The sequence below is a fragment of the Phodopus roborovskii genome, unplaced genomic scaffold (assembly GCF_943737965.1).
Source record: "Phodopus roborovskii unplaced genomic scaffold, PHOROB, whole genome shotgun sequence".
NCBI lineage: Eukaryota > Metazoa > Chordata > Mammalia > Rodentia > Cricetidae > Phodopus > Phodopus roborovskii.
Window position 1 is genome coordinate 27,702,923 of NW_026126409.1, and position 27,418 is coordinate 27,730,340.

Sequence of the window (27,418 nt, forward strand, 5' to 3'; positions counted from 1 at the left end):
AGTTAGCAAATTATACACATATATGTATATATTTTTACAATTTTAAGGAGTTTTGTTTGTTTGCTTGCTTGTACTTTTCAAAACAGGGTTTCACTGTGTAGCTCTAGCTGTCCTAGAACTCCTTCTATAGACCAGGCTGGCTTTGAACTCACAGATCCACCGTCTCTGCTTCCCTGGGTGCTGGGATTAAAGGCTTGTGCCACCATTGCCTAGCTTTAAGGATTAATCTAATAAAGTTGTTTCCCTGACAAGTCTCCAATAGTTCCCAACTCTTCATGATGAAGCCTCAAATTTCCAACACAATCAAAATCCTGCAAAGAATCTCTGGTCTCATTTTCCCTGCCTTAGTGGCCCTTCTAGGTTGCTCTTAACTATAAGCAGCCTCCTTCAGGCTTTTGCACTTTCTTTGCCCAGGGACAGTCACAGGGTGACTTGTCCCTTCCCTCACAGTGAAGATCCATTGGAAAACTATAGTTCCCAGCCCCCCTGGCCTCTATCTTCTTTCACTTTTACTTTGACAAGCTATACATGGTATTTCCTGTGTCTCCACTAAAATTTAAGCTCTAAAAGGATAGATTTTTCTCCCTGTTTGATTCATGTTGTTTTCTCTAATGCCTTGGGTAGTGCTCAATGATTATATGCTTAATTCACACAGAACTGGGCTGTCATTCTACAGCAGAGCGCTGTAACAAGGAGGTGAGTAGAGGATTCCATCCTCAAGGCAAGAGGGGAAAGGAGGGGAAGACTAATACTCAATGACATCAAGTACCCAACTGCCTCATCCACCCAGGCTTTGCATACAGTTGCTAACACAAGGTCAGGAAGAGCATCGCTGAGTAGACAGAACTGTCTTGAGTTCGAGAAACCCTGTCTCAACAAAACCAAAGAAAAATAAAACCTAAATTATTGTCATTTGGAGGGCTCTGAATTAGCATCCTAAGGATTGCTCTCCAGGTTTTTTACCACGTCTATCAGAAAACAAGGCAACAAGCCTATTAAGTACAATAACTTGAACTTAAGAGATCCAGTACAATTTGCCCATCCGTGGAAAGCCGGTTGCTTCCCCTGACTTAGTTATGTCAGCTTCAGCCCTCATCTGAAATCCCAGACTCTCTGGGCGCGAGGGAGAGCAGCTGCGGGCGGAAGGGGCGGTAAAGTTCACTAACTGACGGGATCAGAGTAGGCCTGAGGCTCCAAGGACCCTTTCCCCGGGATCTGGAGGAGAAAGGGGGGCAGGTTTCCTTTCCAGGAACCTCCCCAACACAACCCCAGGGGTCTGCCCAGCGGGCCAGAGGGTCACCAACGATTCGAGGTGCGTAGATATAGCCAGGCAGGGTACGCAGAGGGGAGAAGCAAAGCGTGGGAGCCACGTTACCCTGAGAACAGCCACATCCACGGTCTTCTCCTTCAGCAGGATGACTTATGGAGGGCTGAGGACCAAAGCCCACAACCCAGGCGTCGGGCGAGGTCCCAAATATACTAACTTTATACCAGTAAGCGCCCAGGTGCACGGCTGCTCTGCAGACTGCCCTCCCCTGCACTCTGCCCGCGGCCCCGCCTAATTTCTCCCAGCCCCGCCGCCCTCCCACCGCAGCCATTCCCGTAGGCCGGCGCAGCGCGCGTGCTCAAAGCTGACGGCCGCTGGGCACGCCGGGAAATGTAGTCTGGGAACAGGTGCGGGCGAGCCGCGGGAAGTCACAGGCTCCCGCCACCTCTCCAGCCGGCTGTCACGCACGCCGGGTCCCCGCGCGCTGGCTGCCGTCAGGGCGCGCCCGGAGACAGCCCGAGCCCCCCTCTTTCCGCTAGCGCGGCTGAGGAGGCGGGGTCCGCAGCCCGGCCCCGCCGGCAGCTCCCCGCCCCCCTCCCGCCCTCCCCGCGGCGTGAGGCCGGTGCCCGAATCCAGGCAGCGGCCGCAGGAGGCGCGGCGGCGGCGGCGGCGGCGGCGGTGGGCGCCGCAGGCGATGCCCCTGCCCCGCTGCTCCGGCGGGGGGCAGAGCGCGCGGCGGCGGCGGGGAAGGAGGCGGGGAGGAGGCGGCTGCGGCGGAGGGGCCGAGAGCTGGCGGCGGCGGCGGTGGTCGTGAAGGGCATCGGTGGCGCTGACGGAGATGATGTGAGTGTCGGCTGGCTGGGGGACCCCTGGGGCTGCCGAACCCGAGCGGGGCGGCCGGCGGCATGCGGGGATCGGAACGGGAGGCCCGGGGCGGCCGAGGGATGCTGCGTACGCGGTGCGGAGCCGGCCGAGGCCGGAGCGCGAGAGCCGGGCCAGAGCGGGGGTTCCGGGCGGCGGCGGCGGGGGCTGTGCGGACCCAGGGGCGTCTGCGATTGTTCTCAACACCCCTCCCCCATCCCACCCCGTGTGTCTGTTTGTCACTTGCAGCTGAAGATGGAAAGAGCCAGGCGAAGGGGAGGTGGCGGCGGCGGCGGCCGTGGTCGCGGAGGCAAGAATGTAGGGGGCTCTGGCCTAAGCAAGAGTAGACTCTATCCCCAGGCCCAGCACTCTCACTTCCCCCACTACTCCGCGTCAGCCACCCCTAATCAGGCTGGGGGCGCACCCGAAATTCAGGAGCTGGCCTCCAAACGAGTGGACATCCAGAAAAAAAGGTTTTACCTAGACGTGAAGCAAAGCTCCCGGGGCCGCTTCCTAAAGATAGCTGAAGTCTGGATAGGGAGAGGCCGGCAGGACAATATCAGAAAGAGTAAACTGACCCTCTCCCTGTCGGTGGCAGCAGAGCTGAAGGACTGTCTAGGCGATTTCATCGAACACTATGCCCACCTGGGTCTGAAAGGCCACAGGCAAGAGCATGGCCAGAGCAAAGAGCAAGTCTCCAGGAGGCGGCAGAAGCACTCTGCCCCCTCCCCACCAGTGTCGGTGGGGTCAGAAGAGCATCCTCACAGTGTCCTCAAAACAGACTATATCGAGAGGGACAATAGGAAATACTACCTAGACCTAAAGGAGAATCAGCGAGGCCGCTTCCTAAGGATCAGGCAAACCATGATGCGGGGCACTGGCATGATAGGTTATTTTGGCCACAGTTTGGGCCAGGAACAGACTATTGTCCTCCCTGCACAAGGAATGATCGAGTTTCGTGATGCCTTGGTTCAGCTGATTGAAGACTATGGCGAAGGAGATATAGAAGAACGAAGATGTGGTGATGAAGAGCCGCTTGAACTCCCAGAGGGGACCTCTTTCAGAGTGGACAATAAAAGGTTCTACTTTGATGTGGGCTCTAATAAATATGGAATTTTCCTGAAGGTAAGTGAGGTGAGGCCACCTTACCGTAATACTATTACTGTTCCATTCAAAGCTTGGACAAGGTTTGGGGAGAATTTTATCAAGTATGAAGAAGAGATGAGGAAAATTTGCAACAGCCATAAAGAAAAGAGAATGGACGGCAGAAGGGCCAGTTGTGAAGAACAAGAATGCCTCGACTAGCATGATATTGAACTCCATCAGGCAAAATTCAAAAATCATTAATTGGCTAAAAGTACCGATCCACAATCATTTGAAGAAGTTTTCCCTCTTTCGGGCCCCTTGTTATTAGTAATACCTCTAATAGTTTATACTTCAAGAAGTCTTGATTCTCATGTTCTGTTACACATAGATCACTATGATTCTCTTGGGAATTCTAACCTCCCCAGAGCTAAATAGCTGAGCTGCTTGAGCTGCTCCAGATGATTGAAGTATGCAGATCAGCACAAATCGTGACATTCTGACCGTTAAACACCATAGTTAAGATTTACATTGCACTATGACATAATCCTGAAAATGATGCATCTACTTAATATGAAAGTGTGAATTTCTGTTTAACAAATCCTCCCCCTCCCCAAAGAAAGTCCCATTCATGCTTCATTAAAAGTTGCTAAGTTTACCTGTAGGACAGTTACCACAGAAATAGAAATTGACCTCCTAGTATAAGTCTTTATGAAAGTACGAGTAGGAATATATTGTTTATTGGATAACTGAATATTAACTAATACCCCTCTAAAAGATCAAATATTTTTAGGTAATTAAACCTTTCAAATACAATGTCAAATTCCTTAACAGTTACTATATATGTTCTATAATTTCAAATTTTGTGGTAACCCTACAGTTTTAGTTGCCATATCAAAGCCATGGAAGAGTTTTAATGAATTATTCTAAACTAGTTACAATCTCATCTCTGTTTCCTATACTACATATTTTATTGACTTTGCAAAGTTTGGAGAATTATGTTTATATCACTGTTGAGAGGGAGGCTTCACCCTGTGGCTTTGCTATGGAAATTTTGATGTTCTAGCCTTTTATGGTCATTTGCATTTGTTTGGTTTTTTTTTTTTTTTTCTTAAAATCTGTCATGGACGTTCAAAGTTATATTTTATGCTTCCCTGTTCATGTATTTCATAGGGTTGGTGCACCAGCTGATTGAAAAATTAGGTGTAAAAATACATCTAATATATTTTAGTAGCACTTTAGCATTTGCTGCCCTTAAAACCATGTCACACTTCCATTATAAACCTGATATTGATACAGATACTTTAACTCCAAAAGAAAAACCTTCTTTTACTGAGAAGAAAAAAGAAAAAAGCATTTAGAATACAAACTTACGGTCTGGGAAATACAATATTTGGAAATGAGATTGGTTATAAACATTTAAAAGGAAAATTCAGGCAATTTCCAAGGTGCTCCTCTGATTCTTAAAGAGGTTTACTCTATACAAGATGTATCCATTTGCCTGTATTAAAACTCACTTTCCAGAAAGTGCCACCTGAATTTTTAAACACTCAAGCAATTTTTAAACAAGTGGGTATAGAATATACATGTACCAGTACCCCTTATTAACTGACTAAAATTTCATCTGTTGGGATACATTTTATTCTAAATGAAATTGTGTTTGGTCCTAGGATCAGTTACTGCCCCACAGTAAGTCCATATAATCATGTTTAAGAGACAAGACACTGTTTTCAACTCCTCAAATACAGTTCTCGTTGGTAGGAGCTGGCTGGGAGGATTGAGGACAGAGTGTGGTTCTTCTCTGATATGTTATAAGTAATTCAGAATTTATTTTTAACTATTTTCTCTTTGGAACTTTTTCCCAAGCACATTACACTTAGGTCACTACGGAAACTGTGGGATTAAGAAAGTTGATTTCATCGGTTTCTGGTACTTAAGAACAAGCAGCTAGTAACCCAGACATACCTACTGCTGTTGGTTGCAGATTATATTTCACATTTCTTGAAGTACTATGATGGAGTCTCACTCAGTTCATTATCATTGTGAACCATCTGGATCACGGGAACAACCGAAGGTTAGAAGATAATGTTAGTACTAAAGTCAATAGCACATGGTGGGTGTTGAGACTATAAAAGTAGCAAGGATTCTTAAACAGTCCTAACTGTAAAATAACGTAACTATTTAGGCTTGCTAAAAAGTAGTTTGGGTATATGAAGGAGTGGTGTGCACTTGAATTACTGTACTACTGATTGTTATTGCTGCCCATCATAGTGCCTATCAATAATAATTAACCTGTCAGATTTCGGCAAACTGGAGCTGTGAATATTCCATTATTCAATTGTTCCTATCACTATTGCTGTGAGTGTATGCTCTCTCTTAAAATCTTCCTTTTAAAAATATTTATATCCATTAGGATGAACTGATTTCTTTTTGGTTTTTAGTCTGATGAGGTTTGAGTGTGTATATACATATGTGCATATATACACACAAGATACTATGTCAGAAATGAAGATAAATATATTTAATTCACTGTATATACATATTATTAGCTTCATTTCACATTATTTAAGTAAAGAACTAGTTAAATAGCCAGATTTTCTACCCTGTATGTATACTTCAAAGTTTTTGCCATCTCAAAGCTACAGATTGGGTAGATACATATATACTGGCAATTGAACACACTCTAGAATCACTAAAACTTTTACCAATCCTTTGTTTGCCTTTACATAGTTAATATATTCATTGAAAAATGGTATGATGATATGATTTTTTTTGATACTTAAAATTCCCAAGAGTTCATTAGCCATAATTGTGATCCAGTTCAAACATCTGGATTTAGGATGTGTATTACCATGTATCTTATAAAATAAGCTACTATTTTTATCTGTGCAATATAAATTTTATTTATTGTCATTTGTAACCTAAGTGGAGCTGCAAGTGTACATGGTATTCTTCAAAATAACAGGATCCTTGCCTTGAAGGCATTAAACTCTTAAGGAAACTGGGTGTTAGAAGTAAAAAAGAATGACCATTGAAGTTAGTAACCAAAATTACTAGTTCACTGTATAATACTAAAACATTGATGGTGTTTGCACATAGTAATCGAACGTAATGTGGACAGACTCAAACTATAATAATATAAGCTAATAGTATAAAATCTGGAAACGGGTTCCTCAGTAGTTATGTGCTCCTAACGATTGAAAGCAGCACACTAGGGCTGCTTATATGCAAAAGATGCAATGTATTATAAAGATATTCAAGTTCTGCCACATTTTATCATTTTCCTTCTTAAAGCCCCAAACTGCCATGTCCCTTAAACTTGAGTCAAACACAAGCTTATTTGCACTAAAGAGCATGGCCAAAAAAAATAAATAAATAAATGACAGGGTGGAAAAGCTATTTAGAGCCTCTTGAAATAATTGGTTCTAATGGGAGAATTTCACATTTGTCTATTTGAAAGCTATATGGTCCAGGCAGACAATCTGTCAGTTCACTAATTTAATAATGCACTTTACCTTTTGTATATAGAAGATGTACATTTACGCCACTTGACAGGCAGGATGTGTTTCAGTAACTATGTAGTTAGAATCTGTAGGGTGATCTCTTGCATGCACATGTTTGTGTTAGAACTATTGTAACAGGTTTCCATTAAGCCGGTATAATGGAAAAGGACAGAAGATGGTTTTAAGACAAATCTCAGTTCATTTAACAAGGAATTTTAAAGTAGATTTCATATTTGTATTAAGGACTAGAATAATATAAAACTAATCCAGATTAGTATTGCAGTTCAGACTATATCTACTTGGGACTTCCCATAATACTCTAAAAACTGAATTGGGGAATCTGGCCAGATAACTTTCTTAATGATTCTGTTTCATTGTTAAAATGTGTTTAAGTTATAAAAGGGCAGTACATGCTTCAGCGCTAGAATTAAAAGTATGGTTAGCTTATGTTTTGAAAATCACCAGACTAAAGAAATAGTTTCAAGTAAGGAATATAAAGAGCTTTATAAGTTGCTAAAATAAATAGGATATTTTAAAGTCTGCAAAAAGTATTAACCTTCACATCTCAAAAGGGAACTGGGGGATTTGGTACATCCTTCTACCCTGAACACATTTGAAGATGTATATTTGAAAACTAGATAATTGTTGCTTAATAATAGGTTGTATGTACTTTACTGAGAAACACTGTGTACTAACAATTCATCAAGAGTGTGCTATATTTATTGCATTCATTTTATATCTATAGATAAGAAACATTATATATAGTCACCCTATCTTAATATAATCTTGTATTTATATTGTAATTTTGCAAATATTTTCAGTAAAATAAACATTTATCTGAGCTGCACAGTTTGAAGAGGATGAAATTGGAATATACTCTGAGATAGTCGTTTTTACTTAGCAGCTACCATTGAAAAGTGATGTATTTATTGTCATTCCTTTAGATTTGTTTTATAGTTTATCTAATATTTAAATGAGGCTTAATTTGAGTTTTAATTTGTTGTCTGAAAACTGGGATCTTTATGTAAATTTTTCTTGCTTCCTTCCAAGTGTCTTTCACTGAAACCATGACATCCTCTTCCAAACTCTAGGGGAGGGCTTTAGTGAGTCGCCACCTATTCTGAAATCTGTCTTTACCCAAACACCAAAAGTCTTTGGCAAGACGTTTTGTCAAAAAAAAGTTAACATTGATTCTGTGCCCCCAAAATGGCTCATATCAAAGATTTGTCATTGCCAGATAAGATTCCTTACAATCTTTCTGAAGTTTCCTTAAGGATTTCTTGACTTTCATAGAGGAATTGTGGCTAATGGCTAGCTCATTGAATGAGGTGAATACAGGCTTCACCTGCTGTTGAGACAGTCTGTGATCTACAGTATTACAGCACTGTGGTACAGGAAAGATTCCAATATTGTATGAAGATTGGGTTTTTAGATCACAGGAAATCAACAATAAAAGAAATATGGTCAAATGTGCATAGGTAGATTTTATGGGAAGTTTTTACTATTTTCTTGAATAATAGAAAAAAATCAGCCTTTGTTCTTAATCTGATGTGACAGTTTTCAGTCACTTAAATTTATTTTAATAGTAAGTTTTAACATTTTAGTAGGAAAAAATATTCATATAGTACCAGGTTAATGGGACTAAGGATATAGTTCAGTAGATGGAGTATTTGCCTACAATGGAAAACCCTGGGTTTGATTGCCACACTACTTATAACACCCACACTGGGGAGATGAAGGCAGGAAGAACAAAGCCCAGGGTCATCCTCGACTACATAGCAAGTTTGAGGACAGCTTGAGCTACATGAAACTCTGCCTCCAAAATAATAAGATGCTACAGTAAACATTGAAAAGTAGCAACTAGTGTTATCACTTTCTTGTGTTTCCTTTTAGAGTCATTCTCATGTACAGGCATGCATATACATATATTCTTTTTAAATGCATAAACATATGCACCTTCCCATACCTAACAGTATCAACTTTAGGTCTGGCATTTAAGGAATTATTTTCTTTTTACTAAATGCCATGTTTTATTTGGTTAGCATATCATTTAGTTTTATACAGGAAAGACATCGAGAAAATAGCATGTGACTCCATTGATATTGATTTAGATTACAGATGTCTGTTTATTTTTTAAGTGTAAAAATATGCGATTTCACATCCTAGTTTTCTTTAACCACCTCACCTTCCATATCACCCTATTTTTCCTCTCTCAAAAAAATATTGCTATTTTCTCCTGAAGTAACACATTAGTTCAGGAGGATCTGGGTATTCATAATATAGCCAAGTGGTATGTGAGGTTAACTGTTCTCTAATGAACAGCACTGATATTTAAAAGCTTTAACAAATTGTAGCTTTCGATTCTTACAAGCTGTGCTGCTGTTTTTGCATCCAAAGACCTTGCCATTATGAGTACATGAACATTAGAACTGCAGTGAAAGATTTGATATTATGGCTTTGTTGAAATCACTTGATTTATTAACATAAAATATTCGTCTGTATAATAAGAAAGGTATAAAGCTTATTTAACAGCTCTTCAAATCCAACTCTACACAAAGAAACAGCACTGTCCCTAAGCATTTGAAGCACTATATTTTGGTTTGTTTGCTTCTTGAATTTGTTTTGGAGTGTGTGTGTGTGTGTGTGTGTGTGTGTGTGTGTGTGTGTGTAGTGTGTGTGTGTGTGTGTGTGTGTGTGTGTGTGTGTGTGTGTGTGGAACTGAGGGCCAATACTGAGCAAACACTCTGCCGCTAAGCCACTTCCAAGCTCTGAAAAAGTTGGGCTTTTTTTTTTTTTTTTTTTTTTAATGGACCAGAGTCTGTCAGAAATTCTGGGCCTATGATGATTTGGGGAATGAGTGGCTATAAGTACAACTAAGTCATCTGCTGGAAAAATATGACATAGCAAATGTAACTGTTGAAAAATAAGGTTAGACAAAAGAAAACAAGAAGTGTCAGGTATTACTATTCCTGAAAGTGTAAGCAAAACTACTTTAATAGTTCTCCGACATTTCCTGGGGGGGGGGGGACGACATACAGATATATACTATAAGACCTCTTTTCTGTTGACTACCAAGAAAAGAAAAGAAAAACCTGAAACATTATAAATGTTCTGCCCTTGAACCCTTCAGTTTTATAAGTGAAAGCAACCAGGGTAAAATATCTAACAGAATTAGAAATAATTAGAATATATCTTAAACATAGATTGAGGGGTTCTTTTTTAATTATTTATTTTTATTTTATGTGTATCGGTGTTTGGCCTGCATGTATGTCTGTATGAAGGTGTTGGATCCCCTATAAGTGGAGTTACAGACACTTGTGAGCTGCCATGTGGGTGCTGGGAATTGAACCTGGGTCCTCTGGAAGAGCAGTCACTGAATCCTCTCTTCAGCCTCCAAGTGATTCTTTGAATAGATAGATATCTGTAAACTTTCTGAGAACAAAATATGAAAGTTAAAAGACATGGCTTAAACTTTATAGTAGTATCTGAGTGGTTGGTGGTATAATTGCTGTTCAAAAGGAGAGAGGTGTTGTCAGTAGATATGATCCTTTTAAAATCATGAGAGAACTGCATCATATTTAATGAGTAGCTCACCATCTTTGTTAGAGCTGTAAAACTGGCTTAAACTTAGGTGGTGTTTACATATTTCTCTGTATTCCTAGAGAATAGACCCCAAAAAAGTGAAATTCACCTTCAAAAATGAATTGTGTTTAAATTTAGGGCAAAATCATTAATAATTTCCAGCTCCTAGTCAGAGTTCCCATGATGTTTTTGGTACATTATCCTTCCTAAATTTTACCTTTTGTGTTTTCCTTGTGAAAAATTGTTTGTTTTTACTGACTACAGGGACACCCACCAACATACTGAAGTGCAGGGGTCAGTGTTGTCACTGGGCAGGCACTTCCTTCTATGAGCATGGCAAAAATAGCTTGTTCAGATAGAAGACTGTCTTCGCTAAGATCGATTCTGACAATTGCAATTGTGTGCCTTCTCACGTCATCATCTTATGCTTCGTCTTTACCACTGTTCTATATACTTTCTGGGTTTTTAGGAAATATTAAGATTTAAAAAACAAAACTGACCCCTAAAATTTACTTCAGTATTTGAATTGTTCGAAGTGTAAGTTTGAAGGGGAGAACCATTTCTCTTCTTAATCTTTATTAAACTAATGGTATAAATCTGACTAACTTAGCTGAGTAAAGCCAGACTTTCTCACATCAGAAAGTACTATAGAGAAAGTGGTTCTGTGGGATAATACTCTTTGGGATTGTATTTATTGTGGATTCTATGAGGTTGTATAAAAGTAACAAAAAGAAAAGAAACAGAAAATCAGTAGTTGATAGTTTTGTTTTTGTTTTTCTATGACAAGAAATCAATCTGACATGAATAAGAGAGATATTCCCAATCCCTTCTTAACCTTTAACAGAGGAACTGGGGAAAGTAGTAAGACCTGATTCTATATAACACATGAGCTGGCCCTAAAGAAATGATATAACTTCTGTTAGGTATGTTCTTCCTGTGACAAAAGGACAGTGTTAGGTTCGCTCCTAACTTAAACTCTGCATCAGTGGAGTGTGAAAGAGTCAGTAGGTAAGGGATACCAACGCTGAAAATTAGACAAACAACACTGGCGTCAGTTCCATGGCACCTGTGATCTCCTTAGCCACACAAGATAAAGTCCTAGATCCTCAAAACCAGTTGCTGAATACTAACTACATTGTCTTACACTTTATACTACTGTTGTCATCTACTTTTATTCAGGGGAACATTTTTAAATGTGACATCTCATTTTTGAAGGAGTGTGGCTTGTTCTATATATGTTTGATAATCTCTTACATTCTGCATGACAAAGTAATTCTTAAAACCTAGCATCATTGTTGAAATGCTATTCCTGAAATAATCATAAAATACAATGCTAAGTGGTATGTGGCCACTGTTGTCCTAGTGTCCCAGAGAATGAATTACTGACTCTCATCCTCTATTCTTTAGCTGTATTGAATACTATTGTACAAATAACGTTGTTGAACACAAGAACACTTACCTGGAACAGTATGGATCTCTTGTGTATGTCTGTACTTATTAGGTTATGCATAGATTAAATATCCTAATGGTTTAGTTGTTGTTTAAACCTTGAGAAAATACAAGGATTGATGAATGGAGAAGTAGATAGGCTTTGGTCATAGGGGCATTCCTGTATTCCTGTAGGCACTCTAGTCCTCCATTGTGCCAAAAAAAAAAAAAAAAAATGTTAAATGAGTGATGCCGATCTCAATAGACTATTTATCAAAGGCAGCATTTAGGAGTAACCTACTTGTGTTTTAAAGAACATAAACACAATATTTTGGTTGTCTTAAAAACACTAATGCACATACAATTCTTTTTCCCCAAAACATTCCATGTTTTTGGCCTAATGGTAGTTCACAGGAGTGATTTAGCTAATCTATTTTGAACAAATTCCATGGAATGAATTGACTATTTTACACATAATTCTTTCTCTGTTTTCTCCTCCCTTTCCTCAAAATAGCAGTATATTTTCAGTTTTCAATTGCTTCTCTTGGTGGTGTTTGGAATCTCAGTAGAACTGAGAGAACTATTTAGTCTTTGCATTTGTCATTTGGAGAGATTTTCTTCAGCCTACTGTCAAACACTGCAAACAGCTTTACCTAAAAGTATACACTTGAAATACAAAAACTTCACAACAGATCAAAACACTAGAACCTTAAAGTAATGAGCTAAGAATAGAGAAAACTATGTTAGAATGTTCTTGCCACTTGCTAATTTGCTTCAGAAACTGCTGTATTGGCCTCCATGTTCTTCAGACTGGCAGTAAGATTTGTACCAATGATTTCACAATCTAGAATTCTAACAGGATGAAATCTATTGCTGTGTCCATACTCTAAAAAGTTTACAATGTTATAACCAGGTATAAAAAGAGAATCCTAGTATTCAGTTCACTAATAATCTTTTTTCCCTCTCACCTACTGTACGGACTGGAATTCAGTAAGAGTCTACCACCATGGCCCTACTTTCACCCTATTTATTTTTTCAAATAAAACATGATAAAAGCCAGAACTGCTCTTTGAAATAAACTAGATCTATATGGACTGTAAGAAAGGACGACTGTTCATTAGGCCATTCTTGGCATCTTACTATAGTTAGCTAAGAGTTTAAGATGAGTAGAAAGTTCAGGATCATTCTTGGGTACATAGCAAATTAAACCAATCTGGACTACAGAAGACCCTGTCTTTAAAAAGAGAGATGTGGGTAAAAGGGGTGATAATAAAGGTTTTATCAGTACTAATAACCAATATTGAATTATCTACTTTAAACTACTACATTGCTGGGCCCTTCATATAGACGTTCTAATCTGTATAACAACATTAATATCTTCATTATAATTTTCCAGAGATTTAAAAATTGGCTCCATATTTTCCAACTAGTATATTTGTCAACTAAATTGACACCCAAAACAAAGATTGTGCTAAGTTAGGCCAGGCTACCTGTAAGACTTATTTAGACACACACACACACACACACACACACACACACACACACACCAACTTTGATAAAACATAGGCTGTCCTCACTCATTACTGAGAACTATTTTATCAAAAACTATTCCCTATAATCTCACCAAGAGATGTTTGCTTAAATGAAGATGTACTCATTAGTTTTAGGTTGCTGTTCACAAATAGAACTTACTTGATCTTAAATGTAGATTATAGACTGAACTTTTAATCCTGGTCAACTATTTCAAATAAGTATCAGTAATTTTTAAAGCGTTCAAATGGTGGGACCATAGATGAATCATTCTGATTCTGTCCCTAGGGACCGAAAAGACAAACTGCTGTTCACTATGTTGCTTTTCATGAACTGAAGATAACTGGCTATGTTAAATTAGTCTGGAAATAAATCTTATGACTATTATTGAGAGGTTTGCTTGTTTCTTACAACTTTTTCCTGCCATCTGACTGAGAGCTCACCATTCCCCCATGTTACTCTGGCACGTTATTCCACTCCCTGTCACACTGAATTACCAACAGGGTCAGTGCTCAATTTACAGGCCTGTATTTTCCCCATTGCTTTGGGATGATGGTTTAGGAAAGTTTAGGGCTTGTTATACCCCAGGCTGCTGATAGCCAACTTCATTTCCGTGCAGTGGGATGATGGAGTGAGAAGACGTCTAAAAATGCATTTCTAACACATCTCAGAACAATGGATGCTACTGAGCTGTGGCATTAAGTACTGCTGTGATATCAAACCTATAAAGATAGTAGAAGGAAAATTTAGAACGAGTATCCTAGTAGGAAGAACTTAGACCCTTAAGATATTCACTAAGCGAAAACACCATTTTATAAGTTGACTAGAGTTTTGATTAATTGTTTTATTCTCTTCATACTCATTCCATTTAATGACCATTTTGGTTCCATCTTACTTTTCAACAGCTATCTCAAGGTCTGTCTGGCAGGGATGACTTATAAAGACATAAAAATCATCACACAAATATAAGGATACTGAAGCGTGTTTTTAATTTACTAAGTAATTCTGGCATAAATCAAGAAAGGAAAGTGAATGATTACTCAAAATATTACTTACAAGCTATTGAATGTAAGATATTAAGACCTGAAGGAACCTAGAAATTGCTCTAGTCTCTAAATTTTACATTTTGTAATGTTTATCAAGTAATATGAATGATTCATGGGTTAGGTAAAAATAGACTTAAGGGATTTAATTGCTGCTCATTTCTTGAGAAATATAAGTGAGGCAAAATTAACTCCTTTCCTTAAAAATACATAATATAATCTTCACCATCTTTCTGAGTCTTCACAGTATTTACAAGATAGAGAAAAATATATAACACAGTTTATGGTTCTTAATGTTTGGACCCATTGTTTTCAATGGAAATTGTTCCCAGGGGCACTCATTAAACATATTGTCTAAGAAATAATACTTAAAATTGCTTAATTTTTAATAAGTAACTTACTCCATGTTTGCCAGCCTAGTGGAGACAGTATAGGCAGACTAGGTGGGTACTTAATGTAGTATACATAAAGAGTTGTTACCTGCATCTTTTCAACTCTAAGAGCTTATTAGGAATAATATATGAGATTTTGCATTCAACTCTGTTAATTAGTCAAATTGAATACAGAAGTATTCGATTTCAAATTGCCAATGATGTGAAAACATTGTCCAAATACACTTTACCCATTTCTAACTACAAACACCAGTTTTGAGGGCTGTACCTCTGCGAAAGAACACTTGCCTAATGTCTTCAAGCCCTGAGTTCCATCTCCAACACTAATAATTATTTTTAAAGTAGAACTAATTTCTCTTAGCCTTTACTAATTAGATGAATTGGTTATAAGTTATATATATACACAAATAACTAGCAGTCATATAGATCCCAGTCCTCTGCTCCTGTGCCTCGTTCTTGATGAAGTCATGGAAACTGGATTCATCTCCTTTGGGTTATATTGGATCATCTGCCATAAAATGTTGCCTGGAAATCTGCATCTATAGAGAGGGAGGAGAGCATTCATGGCAATGCATGTTATTTGTCATCCTAACTTCAAAGCTATAAAACAATCTCATTGTAGCTCTAAAAAGTCCAAGTTCAGCAAGGCAGCTGGTACTTACAGCACCTATTGCCATGTGACTCACCTAGGGTTGGGTCTAACAATTCAAAGAAATTGTTTGAAACCAGTAGTCTCCTTTAAAAACAGCACAGAATCTCCACTGTGCCTCTGAGAAACTAGAAAAACTTATCATGATAATGTCAAAGAGTATACCCTTAAATGTTGCATTTGTATTTGCTTCTGACAAGTTCTTAGCACCATTAAAATTGAGTCCATTTGAGCCATTGAGATGGCTTAGCAGGTAAGGGCACTTGCTGCCAAGCCTGATGGTGTAATCTTCAGAGCCCACCTGGTAAAAGGAAAGAACCAACCCCAGCAAGGTGTCATCAAATCTCCATACATGGACCTGCACATTCATGCACGCCATGCACATGTGTGCACACACGGGCACGCACGCGCGCGCGCGCGCGCACACACACACACACACACACACACACACATTTCAAAAACCTAAAGTGGAAGAAGATTTTACTCCAGTGATACTCAGACATTAGTGACATGGTTTAATAACAAGGTCAGTTTGGATTTTTATCTCCACGGATTATAGTTTAGTTGGTAGAGTAGTTCTGAAATTAGCATTTTAATTGTCTTGTTCATATCTTGTTATGGTTATCTGGAAGCTTAGTGGTGGTGGTGTTTGTGGTAACAATGGTGGTGGCAGTTGTGACAAGGTTTCTTGTTGTCCGGGGTAGCCTCACACTGTCTAGGTAATTTTAGCTTCCCCTGCCTCTGCCTCCAGAGTGCTAGAAATATAGGTGTCAGCCACCACCTCCGGTTGAGAGCTATTCATTACCATCAATTTAAACTGTAAAGTTCATTTTTCTAGCTGAAATTGCTTACATGCAAATACTGTAGCATGTTATCAAAGCAAATATTTGTTGCTTGCTTTAAACACATGAGACTTAAGGTGTAAACGTAGGTGTTTTATTTTGTGATGTTGCATTAGCCAGCTTTTTGATATAGCCAGTGAATACCGAGGACAACAGTGTCAGCCTCCATAGTTCCAGCTGCCCTTGCTTCCTTCCCCCACTGATTGCATACTCCCTTCCTAGGTTTCACAGCCCAGACAGTTTTGAAATTCTCTGCAGCCCGAGGCTCTCACAACTTGACCCTCCAAGACTCACACAATTTTTATCAGCCTTTTCTCTTAAAATATTGAAAATATAAAAACATCCTTAGTTGGGGGACATTTTTTAATGCCTCACTTGTAGTCTTTTTCTGTGTCCAAAAAAAATGCGTATCATAAACCATTTAATAATCTCCTAGTACTCAACCATGCTATTTGTATGGAGCCAATTTAAAGAAGATTTCCTCCTGGAGAAACTGAACTTCAACATCATTAATCTCCCCCACTTCTCCCTAGCCCAGTCCCAATGTGTTTTTTTTTTTTCACAGCCTTTTTTAAAAATGTGCAAACAGCCTCTTAACCCCCCTCTTCTCTCAGTAATGGATTTATAGTTATTGCCACTAGAATGGTGAAGCCCTTTAATGCATATGAAGATTTCCCACATAATCCTTTTGACTGAGTGGAGGATATTCTGTCCTGGGAGCTCTTCCTTTGAGAGTAAGCTTTTATTCTGAAAACTGGGAGACTTGTGGCCATTTTGTGCTTGCTTATTTGTTCAACATTTGAAACTGCAGTCACCAGGATAAGTAGGCTTAAATTCTAGATTTTATATGGCTCCTTGCAGTGGATGGCAGAGATTTGTTTTCTTCTAACAATACTAGTATCAGATTGGATGCCTTCCTAAAGCCTGACGGTATCAATATTCATTAAATAATTTTAAAAGTCTTTGTTTAATACAGTATGAAACTTTTTAGCATAAAACAACGATTGTGGGAATAATATCTGGCTATAAAATAATATGGATGTAAAATAAAAATGCACTTCATGACAATAAAGGCCCAAATATTATTTTCTAAAACCTTGACCATAACAACACTCAACACAAGAAAGCTTTTTTCTTTTCCCATTAAGGAAAATTTTTTCACTAAATTCAAAGGATTTAACTAGGGAGGTGTGTTACAACTGGCTGGTTGCTTTCCTTTTCAGGGCTTCTTTCACTATTTCAAATCTTCCTTCATTGTATGTTATTAGCAGACCTAAATCCCAGAGCTCCACTTAATAGCCTGAATTCTCCAGAGCTCAAGCTACCAGCTCCACAATTTAGCCATCCCTCTGCTTGGAGACTCTGATATAAGATTAGAACTAATATTTTACAAATAAAGACCTGTAGATAACACTGAACTTCAGCCTGGAAAGTCCCCAAGTTCTGAGCTTTCATTTTTAAAATCATTTGCCTAAATACTAAATGTATTTAGAATGTAGAATGCCTATGGCACTTATGGTAACTAATGCTAGTTTGAATTCTTGTTCTTTTAGCATTATTAAACCATATTTGTATTGAAGCAAGTTTATGAGCAATTAGATAAGTATGTATGATTTCACGTGATAATCACCATTTATTATTCAACCTCTTTTGAAGGCTGTAACCTCCATTTGAAGATACATTACACTGCTATACAAGCAGTTCCTTCCACTAAGGTATTTGTGTCTGATGTGTAGGCTTATTATATAGAATCTACATAGCATTTGATAGAAACTTTTGCATTTTATATAGAAAAGACTAATCTTAGATAAACACAACTTGATTCTCTAGATTCTTAATAATTAATTCTAAATGATATGTTACTATTAGCAAGTTTGTTACATAGCATGGCTTTAAACTAAAATGCATATGAATTCTAAATTACATGCTGTATTTATACTATATTTAAGACAGCCAAAGAATTTTAGGTGTTTATTACTTCCACTCTTATTTTAAGTCTTTGTGGAATTTAAAAGAATTCCAGTCTTGCCTTTGAACTCATGATGTGCAACAATACTATTACAAGGAAAGTCATTATGTTCAGGAGCCAGATCTGGATTTTTCTAGATGGGCCTAGGACAAGTCATGTAATTCTGGGGATACCATTCTGCTCACTCTTCACTTGAGAGGATTGAGCAGGATATGTGAAATATGGATCCTTCTAATTGCCTGTATCCCTTGAGCCAGTCAAATTTTTTAGCTATATTCGACTTCCTTCTATGGCCCTCATCTTCTCCAGCTGCTCTTTGTTGCATCTGACATTTACTGACCATCCTATCCTTAGCATCCTTCGTATTTAGTTATGGCTGCTTTACAGTTTTATTTCTAATTTGCCCAGTCCCCATGATTAACCTACTGGGTGTGTGTGTGTGTGTGTGTGTGTGTGTGTGTGTGTGTGTGTGTGTGTGTTTGTGTGTTTGTGTGTTTGTGTGTGTATGTGTTGAAGGTAACAGAAATTAATTGATGATCATACAATAAGTTTTAACTAGACACAAAAGCTTTAAGTAGGCAGTTCTTCTAGCTTGATGAAATTTTTAGGCATAACCTAAATCTTGATTAAATATACTTTAAACTTAGTTTCCCATATGAGAACTCTGATCTCCTTGACTTGAATATGAATTGAAAGCGCCTCTGTCTTCCTCTTTTGCATTCCCCTCCACACCTTGCCCTGTGCTGATTGCCTAAATCAGCTCTTCCTCACTTAATCAGCACTGTTCCTCTTCCTGCTCCTTTCCTGCCTTTGAAGTCACAGTACTTAGAATTCTAAATGGTGACAAGTGGTAGAGAAAGTGATCCTTAAAACTTGCAAGGAATACTATGTCTTCTTTGTTTCAGAGATGCCTCACAAATTAAGGAGTAATTTGATACGGGGCCTTCTGTTTCCTACACATTCTAAATTCTACTTAAGGACATTTTTGTGCCATGTCCAATGTTACTTGATTCTAAACATCTTTTGGAGCCTAATCAAACTTGTATCTCCATTAAACACATATTTCATTTCTCTGCCATGTTCCAGGCAGTGTGTTCATACATATGAGAAGAGTGTTTGACGCTACCGTAATTAGCTGTATTTTACTTTTAGCAATTGATCCTATAAATATGATTGTTTACATTCTGTCAGTGCTCTAAATATATTTTACTCGTGCAAACAAACAAATACAACAGTACTATTTTAGACAGTAATTTTGTCTTCACCATTCCAAATCTCTCTTACTGTCCTAAGATTAAAATAACAATCTGTTTCATCTCATGCCTACTGTATTCAAGTGGTAATGACTTCCTGAGCAATGAGCATGAAGTGTATTTATGCAACCCCATGAAGACTCATATAATGCTACCGTTATTTCTGTAGTTGGAAGGCAAGAAGTTGTGACATGTATTGCATAGCTGTTCTCCCTGCCTTAGGCTTTTGTATTCTACCTCACTTTAGTTTTAGTTCATTCACTGTATAGTCACAGATTCCTTTTCACATAAGAGGATTTATAAACATCCATCAGTGTTCTTTACTATGATGACTCTGTCACTGATGAGCCAAATGGGGCAAGTCTGACTCTGTTTGGGTTGTGTTAGTGAGTCAGCAGATGCACCAATTCTCACACGGCAACGTTGCAGTACAAACCACTCAGAGATACGTGGAACTGATATATCCTGAACATTTTCCTGTGACTGTCCATTAATTATTAAATATTTTATAATTAAGTTAAAGACTGAAAATAAATATGGATCTTTAAATTGCAATTTGTAGATAACTTGGAATCATTTTCAGAGTTCTTTCACGTACTCAACCTCATTTTATCCTGACTTAAATTAGTTGAATATTGCTAACACCACTTAGACCTACAAAGCAGAGGCCCTGGCAGATGACATGATTCGCTGTAATCACCAGCCTACCTAATATTTAAATAACAAGGTGTTAATGAGCCCACTGATATTTAAAGCCTTCATGCTAACACAAATTTTAGGTGGCAAACTTGAAAACAAAAGTTGGTCAGTTTTTATAGTTCATTTAAAGGGTTTCTAAAACTGCATTTTAGGCAAGTATGGTAGTGCACGCCCATAACCCCAGGTGAAGACGGGAGAACAGAAGTTCATGGCCAGCCTGGACTACATGAAAGTCTATCTCAGAAATAAAAAAAGTAAGAAAGACAGAGAAAAAAAGAAAGAAACTAGAAATAAGTTAACGTTGTAGGCACTTTCTTGATTTTACATGGTCTTTAGGCTCAAGTCTACACTTAACTGTTTAGTGGTTTTGGACACAGCTACTCAGTGCTCTGGTGAACACACAGAGGACTTAACTGGATTCTGACCTGTCAACACAGCAGCCTAGATTTCCAGCTTCAAACACACACGCAGTTCCCTGCCTGAGCAACCTGATCCTTTCTTGTCCTCCTGTCATACCCTGCCATTGCACCTGCATTGTGAATTTTAACTACCTCATTCGCATAGTAGGTCTAATCAGCTAAGGAGCCTTTTCTCTATGTTTGTTTTTTATATTTGCCTAGTTTATTGGATTTATACTACAATATTTTATTTTTTGAGAACTTCATGAATGTCATAAACCTATGCTCTTATAAACAAGAGATTGACAAGTGACTACACAATAAATTGAAAGCAGACTTTTTCAAAGGCCTGTTTGAAGATAATGTGTCAGATTTTTATCAGACTAACTCCAGAACCACGTCTCTGTTCCTTTCGTGGGTGTTTACAATGAAGAGTCTAGATCACCACAGCACCCTCAGTCTCACATTCAAATTCAGTCATGTTTATTATGCCAACTCTATCAGAGCAAGAAAAAAAAAAAAAGAATTCTCTCCATTTCAATAGGATTAATAGCACTGTGATCAAAGCTTTAAGTAGGAAATTCCAAAAACTAAATGACCCCTTCCTTGGTATTCCCAGTACCAGAGTTGGAGCATTGCTGAGGAATTAGCCATCTTAATATCTGAGTTTTATATGCAGATTGGATTATTCTGACCTTACATTTATGGCCATAAAAAGTCCATATGCAGGTTGACCTAATCTGCAAGAATTATCATATATTTATAAATTATACATTTAAATATGATATATGTAAATTTTACTTTAAAATGCTGTATATGACTAGAATTATCAAGGAAGAGTTTAATAGAAGTTCCAGAATTGCCTTTTACTATGAAAAGAATAAAACAAAAATCACTATAATCTACTTCCTTTACTCTTGTGCAATAGCGGTGACTTTAATAATTTTCCTGGGTCCTAGTTCTCCCCAAATTCTCAAGCACTAATACAATGTAATAAATAGTGCAGACTAGACCTGGCTTGAAGTCCAAATTCTCTCAGTTTGCCCTTGCTGATCATCCACTATGTCCTGGGCCATCTTCTATCCCCAGGGCCATGTATCCATTCCAAAGCAAAAGAACTACTGATGAGCCACACCCTCCTTAAGAAGATTAAACATTCTACGATATATGAAATCATAGCAAAATATCTGTCACATGGTGATGCTTAAACATGAACAACATTTTCTCCAACCCATAAAACTACCTGATTCCACTGGAAGTATAACAAAATGATGCACATTGGGAGAGAGCCTCACTCACTTTGCCACAGAAACTCCCAGGTAACAGTGGCAATGAAAACTGAACTTCTGGTGTTGGAAGTGTTTTAGTTATTTGTAAAAGGTCATGGATACATAAGTGAAAATTGCTTGGGTAGAAAACCAAAGGCACTAGCTGTACAAGAAAAAAAAAAAAAATAAGCATAAGACTCCATCAGAATTAGAATTTGCTGTTCATCGAAAGACATCATTAAGAAATAAATAAGATTTGTTTACGAAATTAAAAAATGCTTCCATCAAGAGAAAGACAAGTGATGGGTAGTTCATCCGATAAAGACCAGTTGCCTCTGCACTCCATTACTCTGTGTGTGTCCTCATCCTGGCATTATTTGCCATAATAACTTGACAGCCTAATATCTATTTGTCTGCATACGTCATCAACTTTGATTCACTCACTCATAAAAGATAGGGAAATTTTTCAAAGATGTTACATGATTTCTTCAAAACCACTTAACTACTAACTTCAAAACTTGCCCTAGATCTCCTAAAGTGGTTTCTCTCCTAGCCAGTGTTCAGCTTTTCCTTCAGAATCAATGGAAGTATATGTTTTTTTTTTTTTTTTAAGATATCGCTAGGTGTTTTCTCTCAACTGCAAGAATTTTCTCACCCCTTTATTCTGAAATTGAAACGAACATCATTACTAGTCAAGTATGATGACAAATGCCTGTGGCATCAGCCACTCAGGAGGCAGAGGCATGACTGCTAGTCTAGCTAAGGCCACAGAGTGAGTTCAAGGCCAGCCTTTGCTACTAAGTGAAGATCCTACCCCAAAACAAACTTATAAGAGCCTAGGTGGGCTCATTTTAAGTCCTTTATGTAAACCTCTAGGTTTTAGGATATAGAGAATAGCCACAGTTTGGGCCCCAGTGCTTGTCATAAAACACTGGGCTGATCATAGGCTTGCCTTCCCTCTTGGCTATATGAACTGTGTATTTTTTTTTTTCTTCTATCTTGCACAGGAGCGCTGTTTTCTTTTGACACTTAGCAATTTGTAAAACTACCAGAAACGTTTGCCTGAAACATCACCTGACTGTCCATTTTGTTGACTGCACAAGTGTTTATAATTTCCTCTGAGAGGCACACAGGGGCTGTTAGTGTAATTGAACTGTCAGGGGAAAACTTTATTTATAGCCTGGGACCCGTGTTATCTTCCTATTAACTTATTGTTTATTCTAAGTATATCAACTTATATTTATGCAGTTTTCTGTTAATGGCCATGATGATAATTATGACTAAGAGTCAGCCTTCCTTTGTTTTGGGCTTAATTGAATTAAACATATGCCTACACTTTTGCTTTTAATTAATTTGAATTTGTAATGTGGAGTAAGAAACTACTTTTTTTGCAAGTTAAGGAATAACAATTTAAGGGAAGTGACCTTATTCATTTACTTTTTCAACATATCCTTAGTAGAGCCCTCATTGTGCAGGGATGTTGTACTTTTCATTTGTCCCTCTGTTTTAAGGTAGAGGTGATTATGAATGGTAAAATATTATTATAAATGTCTTTGTATGGCATGTGGACATGGGATAGCATAAGTCTTTGGTAGGTTTTAATTGAAATAACCATAAGGAATACATTGGAGAAATGATTGGCTTTTGATTACAGTTCTAACTTTACAGATGAATACTTGGCATCACTTTGAGCAAATTCTGTTCAGTATATTAGCATTTTTCTTCTCAGAACTAATATAATTTTCTTTTATTTTTAGAATGATCATAAAGTGTAATAAGGTTATTTCTGTAGGAAACTAATCATCCATTGGATATTTGACTCAGAAAGTAACCTCTTTAAAACTGATGAACACAGGGAAAATTATAATGATGAGGTAGTCATAAATTAGGACCCAGCCACTGGCATCCCAAGGTTTTTAAACGTGAAATACTACATAATGTTTTTTAATGTCTACCAAGCAGCATAAGATAAAAATCTTATTCACGTTCCACCTGCATCCCTGAACTAAAATCCATGCCCCCTGTAGAGTATTAGTCCTGGATTCCATTCCAGAGTGTGTTACTATTTGTGGGAGAGTTTAAAGGGGAATGTTTTGAAAAGAAAAATGGCACCCACCTTCTGATGCTTATGTAAGATTATTTACTTGTATTTCACTGTAATGCTTTTCAGTTTTTGACTGAAACACAATTTACATAGTGTCAAATACCACACCGTTCAGGCAATACTCAGTAACTATAGAGATATGGAGATTTCCATTACCAAGGAAGTTCCTGTATTCCTGCTCCCAATCAACATCCCCACAGCCCACCTACCTTCCTAGTCCCAAAAGCAACCATTGATCTAATCTGACATGTATTTGTGTATTCTAGAATTTCATGTATTTTTTTTTTCATTTTGGTTTTTTTTTTTTTTTTTAATTTGCCTTTTAGATCATCCATGTTGTTGAGTTTCACAGTCTTGTTATTGCTGATATCTTCTTAAAACAAATCTGAACTGTGTATCTGAATTCATTAATATCTTGACAGCAAGCAAATGTACAGTAAGAATACAAGGTGAGAATATACTGTCAAATAGTAAGTGTCAGTCCCCGGGACATCTCCCACTTTAACTGGGCCTGTATAGATCAAGAAGTACTCTTCAGGATCCTTGAGTTCGTCTACTAAAACAGAGAAAGTGGGTGAGAACCATCAGCGATGACAGTGGCCATCAAACTCTTTCTTTCACAGAGTAAATGGTAACAATAATCTCAGGTGAGAAAATTCTTACTGTAGTGTCTAGTTTATCAAAAACCCTGGACTAGAGCTGGACCTGGCGCTGCATGCCTGCAATCCTAGTATTTGGAAGGCTGTGGCAGGAGAATTACAAGTTCCAGGCCATCCTGGGCCTAACTTTGTCTTATAAAGAAAAAAAAACTGATAGATAAAATACTTCCATTGTTTGTTGATGCAGTGTTACCTTGGTAGCTGTTATGCATCCTAAATGATGTAGCATGGACCTAGTGAGCTCAATTTTATAGTTAGAAATTCTGTTGCTTTGTAATTCTAAGGAAAGGTTATATAAAGGTGAATAAGTTCTATAAATTGATGTCAAGATTATGTCTGGGTTTTTCTAAACATCCAAAATATTCTAAGTTTTGCCATTTTACTCAGTCAGTGAATTTGAACAAATATTTACTGTGACTCTAGGGTGCTTTGTGCTACACTCTATTTCAATATGCCTAAAGGGTGAAAGTTTTCCTCATCTGTTGTCTTTTGCAAAAGAGTTCTATCTGTGTCTTATGCATAACTGAATTTGATGTCATCCTGCATCCTTACCCACCTCCACCTTCAGCACTAAGAACACAGCGGGATCCCAGCATGTTGTCACATACCAATATCATACACAACAACTTCTCTCTTGCCATTTTAGGAAGATAACACATCATTTTCCATGATTAAATAATTGTTTGGCAATAGAAAAGAGCCATAGAGCAACATAATGCTTATTTCGCTACATGGGAAAAGTACCCATTTTATTTCTGCACATCTTATATCCACTGTGTTCTCATTCCTTTTTACCTTCCCACCTACCACATAGTACTCCACCAATCCCTCACTGGTCTTTTTGAAACGCATTTGCATGTGTGTATGTGATGTCTGGAGCTGGGTATGCATGCCAAGATGCACATGTGGAGGTCAGAGGACAACTTCATAGAGTCGGTGCACTGTTAGGTGGGTTCTGGGGATCAAACTCAGGCCACCAGGCTTGCACAGCAAGTGCCTTTACCTGCTGAGCCATCTTGCCTTCCTTCCTTCCTTACCCACTCATACTTACCTTTCCCCTGGTTTCACTATTCATATTTCAGTCTGATCATTTCAAAAATACTGAAGTGAAGCTTCTCTTTAATGTGACCTACTTTCATGTAGAATTTGGCATATGTTGTATTTCTCGTTTTTAAAAGACCAGTTAGATTTGAATCATCAAGAGAACCTCATTAGTATAATTTAACCCATAAGGAAAACCCACAGAACCATCATAATAAGCCTCAAGGATATAGTCTCAATTCTAAAGACTGCTAACTTCTTTTGAGCAATATCTAAACAGTTTATCCTCATTTTTGTTGTAGTCATTAATTTTAATTAACTGCCAATACTTCTTGCCACATGGCAAAACAAGGATACAGCCCCTATTCCCATTTGAGTGTGAGAAATGATATCAGCTTAATGCAGGGAAGGTAAAGAAATCATGGGTTGTAAATTAGAGAATTACAAACTTCATTTCTTGGTGCATATATGCTACTTGAGAGATTTTTGAAAGTCTTAACATAACATAAAGTTGGTATTATAGTAACACCTTCCCTCCTTCCATTTACTTGTGGTTTTCATAGGGCTGGAGGTGTTGGCCCAGTGGTTGAGCATAGGCTTAGCACATGCTGGACACTAGGTTTAATGCCCTTCACCAAAAAAAAAAAAAAATGCCTTCTCACTTTTTAAGGGTTTCCCCCACCCCTCTGTTACATTTTGTTGTTGTTGCTCCTCAGTCAACACAGTGTCACTAAATGGGCTGATTTTTATGTACATTTGAAGTGATTTTCAGATATTCAAACTTAACCTAAAAAAACACAATCTTTCCACTAATTTTATTTAAAACCACAACTCTGATTTTCACAAGAAGTAATTCATGTTCTCTCTTTACAATGGGAAATGAAGTCAAAACGTGACCTATTCAGTAGCCAGTGAGCTTGTGGAAAAATGGTGGCAGAATGACATCTTCTAAATACTAATTGTATTGACAATACAAGGTATTATTGTATCCACATACTATTGTGACATAAATAAGATTATTCAGGACTTAAAATACTTCTTGCAAAATTGCTGCCAAAGAGTGTATAGGGATGACTTATTAAAAGAAGATGGTTAATACTCAGAGCTGTGTGAAAGTTCCAAACCATTGAACTTTTAGAGCTTAACTTGCCTTTTTCTTTTTCCTTGAAAAGGAAATCAATTTTGAGTGCTACGCAGATTCCCATTTTGTCAGAGGAAGAACCAGTTAGCACAATAAAGAATTTTAGAGCTAGAAAGAGCTGTTGGCATCTAGTCTAATCTCAAAAGTTGCTCAGTTCAAGAGAATCACTATCTTCTCCTGGCCTGGCTTTCCTACTTTAACCACAGTCTTCAGATCCCAGCTGATGTGGATTCATAACTGACTCTTTGTTCCTTCTGATAGCCTCCATGTTCATGCCAGTGGCTGCAGCTGTGTTTCTTATTTTCTTGATTCATCGTTATGTCTGAATTAGCATCAGGAAAGTATTGGCTGCTATATGCAGCAGCTCAGCTTTTAACTAGACCACCTGGCAAAGGTAAAGATGAATAATTTAAAGTTTTAGGGACGACTGTAGTCACTGGTGTCACTTACACACTTCAAAAGGCTTTGTCATAGTGATGTAAAAATGAGTAGAACTATTCTGCTCATCAGATGGCAGTGCCACCTACCATACTGACTGCAGGCCAGCACTAATAAAGAGCTGGGCCAATAGCTAGGCAGTAAAGAATAGGTGGGGTTTCCAGGGAGAGAGAGAGAACTCTGGGAAGAAGAGAGGTGGAGCAAGACACGAAGCAGGTCAAACCTATGGTACAAAGGAGAGGTAACTGAGCCACAAGGAAAAATGTAG

General features: G+C 38.2%; 3 protein-coding genes across 3 annotated transcripts in view; 2 read left to right on the forward strand and 1 right to left on the reverse strand.

The window, feature by feature from the left end:
* Positions 1–1,500, reverse strand: part of Wrn (WRN RecQ like helicase) — a 104,083-nt gene extending 102,583 nt beyond the window's left edge. The window contains exon 1 of the mRNA XM_051182266.1: positions 1,376–1,500. The gene's annotated coding sequence lies outside the window, so the exon portion shown is untranslated. The remainder of the gene's footprint in view (positions 1–1,375) is intronic.
* Saraf (store-operated calcium entry associated regulatory factor) overlaps positions 1–27,418 on the forward strand; it is a 735,200-nt gene that overhangs the window by 77,025 nt on the left and 630,757 nt on the right. The gene's annotated exons all lie outside the window — the stretch shown is intronic.
* On the forward strand, positions 1,954–5,013 carry Purg (purine rich element binding protein G). The gene is made up of 2 exons (XM_051182255.1): positions 1,954–2,110; positions 2,378–5,013. The coding sequence occupies exon 2, from the start codon at positions 2,384–2,386 to the stop codon at positions 3,431–3,433; it is 1,050 nt and encodes a 349-aa protein (XP_051038212.1). The 5' UTR covers positions 1,954–2,110; positions 2,378–2,383; the 3' UTR covers positions 3,434–5,013.